Source organism: Physeter macrocephalus, chromosome 14 (genome assembly GCF_002837175.3).
Source record: "Physeter macrocephalus isolate SW-GA chromosome 14, ASM283717v5, whole genome shotgun sequence".
NCBI lineage: Eukaryota > Metazoa > Chordata > Mammalia > Artiodactyla > Physeteridae > Physeter > Physeter macrocephalus.
This window is the reverse complement of record NC_041227.1, coordinates 102,631,024-102,635,617: the sequence shown is the minus strand read 5'-3', so window position 1 is coordinate 102,635,617 and position 4,594 is coordinate 102,631,024. Positions and strand designations below refer to the sequence as shown.

General features: G+C 35.3%; 1 protein-coding gene across 3 annotated transcripts in view; it reads left to right on the top strand.

Annotated features, from left to right (window-relative positions):
• Positions 1-4,594, top strand: part of VMP1 (vacuole membrane protein 1) — a 131,194-nt gene that overhangs the window by 23,616 nt on the left and 102,984 nt on the right. For 2 of the 3 annotated variants that reach the window (XM_024127912.3, XM_024127913.3), the window contains exons 2-3: positions 2,163-2,264; positions 4,384-4,519. In XM_024127912.3, coding sequence (XP_023983680.1) covers positions 2,189-2,264; positions 4,384-4,519 — 212 coding nt within the window. In that variant the 5' untranslated portion in view covers positions 2,163-2,188. Of the gene's footprint in view, positions 1-1,103; positions 1,208-2,162; positions 2,265-4,383; positions 4,520-4,594 lie in introns of those variants that run through there. The other variant, XM_024127911.2, reaches the window with a different exon arrangement.

Below are 4,594 nucleotides of genomic sequence, written 5' to 3'. Positions count from 1 at the left end.
TGTGGCCTCTCCCGTTGCGGAGCACAGGCTCCGGACGCGCAGGCCCAGCGGCCATGGCTCACGGGCCCAGCCGCTCCGCGGCATGTGGGATCCTCCCAGACCGGGGCACGAACCCGGTTCCCCTGCATCGGCAGGCGGACGCGCAACCACCGCGCCACCAGGGAAGCCCTGTCTTTCTTCTTTTGTAATTGCTTGTCTTTTGAAAACATCTTCACAGAGCTCTTACTTAAATTTGCAGAATCAAATTTCAGCTTCTAGTACTACTCTGAATGTATTGCCCTCTGAGCTACCATACTTTTTCCTATACTTTCTTTCTCCTTATCATCATTATAAACCAGTATATATTGAGTTCATATAAAAGGTGGGACAATATACTAGTATTTTATGTACATTACGTTATTTAATCCTCAGAGTAACCCTTTGTGTGTCGTGTTATCTCTATTTTAAAAATTAAATAAACTGATATTTAGAGAGATTTAGAAACTTGCCAAAGCTCAGAATAGATACTTGTGAAGTTTGGGTTTGAATCCAGTTCTGTTAGATTCTAAAACCTGTTTTCTTCCCACTAAGTTATTTGCTGTATATCTGTTTCATTGTTTTATATTATAATTGAAGTCTTGTGCTCCTCTGGCTTCCCTACCAGATTTATGACCTGCTGGAGGAGAAGGATCTTGTCTTATTCACATTTATATCTTCAGTGCCCATTACTGACCCCAGAACATTTATAATGAGTGTTGAATGAAAGACACTGACATCACTGATATGGTAGCAGTGAGGCATGTGCTATGAAGTAGTTTCTCTAGTATAGACAGTTTCTAGGTTTACTGTGTCAGATACCTCCTACCCTTTCCATGTATTGCCATTTATAGTTATACACGCCCTTGCATGCCCAAACACACACTGTTTCATCCTTATTAATCCTGTGAAAGTGATAATTTTTGTCCTCCTTTTGTAGGTCCAGAGAATCAAGATCTAGAAAAAATGAGACTTGCTAAGGTCACACAACTAGTTAGTGGCAAATCTGGTATGCAAATCCAGATTTTAGACTTATAATCATCTGCTCCGGGCTATCCATCTGTGCTAATGAAAACCTATAGTTTACTTCCTAATATGTTTATTTGTTTATTGAGAAATGAAGGCAACAAAACAGAGGTGTCCACAAATGGATTGTGTCTAAAAGAAGAGACCTTCTGTTGGAGTGATGAATGTATGCTCTTTGTTCTGTCTTTATAGTCTTTCACTTATTTTCCTTTATGAGGCCTAAATTATGGTTAGAATTTTAGTCAAGGGGTAAAATAGCTCCAGCTAACAAAACTGTAGGAAGATTGAACCCATGGCCATGTCATATTCTAATCAGCTGAGTATAAGAGTAGCAGGACTCATGGCACATGCAGAGGACTCAGCATTGAGACTTTGAAGTGATATGCTTTTTGAGTAGAAAGATTTGCTTTACCAGCACCTGAAAGAATGATACCTGCACAGGTAATCTGGTGTTTTCGTGTAGAATAATTATGTCAGCACAATTTATATGTTGTAATACATGGATTTAAAGTAAAAATTTATACCTTATACCTATACCTGTAGTATGAATCATGCTATAAAGAGTACATTTAACTTATCTTAAACTTTAAAAATTTTCACCTTCTGTGCCCATATCATTTTTTTTTTCAGTAGAATTGTTTCCTAAATAAAATTGATCTTGGATCTGTGTGTCAGCATTTTTGACATGTTTGATAATATAATCATTTTTTGTAATGCTAAAAGGACTGAAAGATTGGTAAAATTTGTGTAGATAATATGTGTGATATTCAATTTTGAATTAGAAAGACTTTAGACCTTATAGGTTATCAGTACTTGAAGGTGCTAGTATTTTATATCCTTCTGTGGACAAATTGCCTCCAAATTTTAATCTGGAAAATCACTGGGATAATTGTTTGGAAAAGGATTACAACAATATGGCTTTTATATTTTTAATACTTCTACTACAGTTTCTATACAAATTATTAAATCTTGATTATAAAAGAGAAAATTAAGGTGTAAACACATTATTGAGATAGCATGTGGGGATTACTCCCATGTTGTTTCTGTATTCAGTTTCATTCAGCCACGGATGCAAAGCAGAAGTATGTAACATATCACTGGATTTTATTTTGTTTTATTAGCTTCTCAAGAGTTATTGATCTATGAAATGGCAGAGAATGGAAAAAATTGTGACCAGAGACGTGTAGCAATGAACAAGGAACAATATAATGGAAACTTCACAGGTGAAGTATGGTGGTTTGGAGGGAGAAGATCTACGGGTTTAAATGATATCTTTTTCATTGGAATAAATTAGAAATATATCTAATATATATTATCTTTTGTTAACAAAATAATATATAATAATATATGATACATAAAATTCTTGTAAATCTTGTAAAAGATTGATTATCTTTTGTTTCCTCTTCATAGTAAATTAAATTATGGATATATAAGGGCCTATGAGGTGATTTTTCACAGTGATAGCAGAAGCAGCCTGGCCATAGTCACATCAGCAGTGTTCTAGGTACAAGATTATTATTTTTTAATCTTGTGGTGTGGTAAATACTTATTTGGCCTTGTTTGGCACTTAGTTTTATCATGCTATTTTGTAACTTTAGAAGTAGATTATAAATTTACTTATTATGCTAATCCTAATTTTATAATTATCCAAAAAGTCAGAATGTGATTATTGTGGATTTATTTTTAAATTTTAGTTTGAAACAAATAAATTTATATTTTAACCAAACTAGGAATTTGTGGTAAATTTCAGTAAATTTGACTCTTATTCACACATTTACCCTGAAAATTACAGCTATTTCTTATATAGATGATTTAAGTAGGAACTTTCCTTTCTGTGTTTAAAAGAAAATGAAAGGTTTTCCTTTTCTGTTAATTATAATGGTTTTCTTTTTAACTTCTAAATCGTTTGGCATCTCAAACACATTGCAAATAATACTTCAGCATGGTAATATTATATCATAGAAATTTTCTTCTATTAGAAGAATTGCAAGCTATCTGAAGTAGTAGTTTCCATTTGTTTTTTGTTTTTTGGTTGTTTTTTTTTTTGCGGTACACGGGCCTCTCACTGTTGTGGCCTCTCCCGTTGCGGAGCACAGGCTCCGGACGCGCAGGCTCAGCGTCCATGGCTCACGGGCCCAGCCGCTCCGCGGAATGTGGGATCCTCCCGGACCGGGGCACGAACCCATGTCCCCTGCATCGGCAGGCAGACTCTCAACCACTGCGCCACCAGGGAAGCCCCATGTGTTTGTTTTGATCACTGCATTGCCTTGCAGAACGTATTTTGCAGCACTTACTGACTTTTGGGTTGCTTCGGTTGTCAATAAATTTTGCATCGTTTCACCAGAGTTTCACGATTTGGAAATAGACATTGCATATATCATAGTCTCATCCCATTAGGAGCTTTTGCATGTTATTTTTTCTTTCCTTTCTTTCAACAAGCACATACATTTATATATTCTTCCACTACTGCCCACCCCTTTGGAATTTAAAATTAATGTTAGAATGACACACTTTCTATTCTGTACCATGGTGTGTGTTGTTTGGGGTTTTTTACTTAATATTTCTTAGAGATTGTACATGAAGAACTTATTCTTTGTTATGGCTGCTTAGTATTCCATTGTACAAGTCTATCATATTTTAATAGCTCCTCTGTCCTCTGTTGGTAACATTTGTTTATAATCTTTTGCTAGAACCAATAACACTGTATTGAATAAACTTGTACAAGAGTCATTTCTCCTTACAGCTAATCATTTTTAGAAATGGAATTATTAGGTGACAGGGTATATGCATTTATAATTTCGAGAGATGATGCTGAGAGAGTTACTATTATTACCAATAATAACTAACCTTAATTGCACATATACATACATATATTAACTCATTTAATCTTTACAAGGCACTAAAAAGTAAGTACTATTTTTATCTTCATTTTAGAGAAGAGAAAACTGAGGCATAGAAAGGTTAATTAACTTGCCCAAGATCACATTACTAGTAGATGGCAGTGCCAGGATTTGGAACCAAGTAGTTTGCCTTCACGCTTTGAGCTCTAAACCACTTTGTTCTATGATATGGTGCTAAATTGCCCTTCATAGAAAGTGGGCTAATTTAGCATTCCAGTAATGTATAAGAAAAGAAACTTGTGTACTGACAATAAAATAATTCCAAAAATAATGGTAAGAGTAGAACAGCAGGACATAACCTAGACTTGTCACAATGTGAACCAGATTGTTTTTTGAGGTTTATATTCAGTCCTTCAAATGTGGGATGGGAAGGTAGGTGAATTTTGAAAGTGGCTGGAAGAAGTGAGCATCCTGTTTTAACTTCTACACTAATGTTTTTCAGATCCCTCTTCAGTGAATGAAAAGAAGAGGAGGGATCGGGAAGAAAGGCAGAATATTGTCCTGTGGAGACAGCCACTTGTTACCTTGCAGTATTTTTCTCTGGAAATCCTAGTAATCTTGAAGGAATGGACCTCAAGGTAAAGAGTCTTCCGTTTCCTTTTTTTTTTTTTTTTTTTTTTTTTTTTTTTTTTTTTTTTTTGCGGTACGCAGGC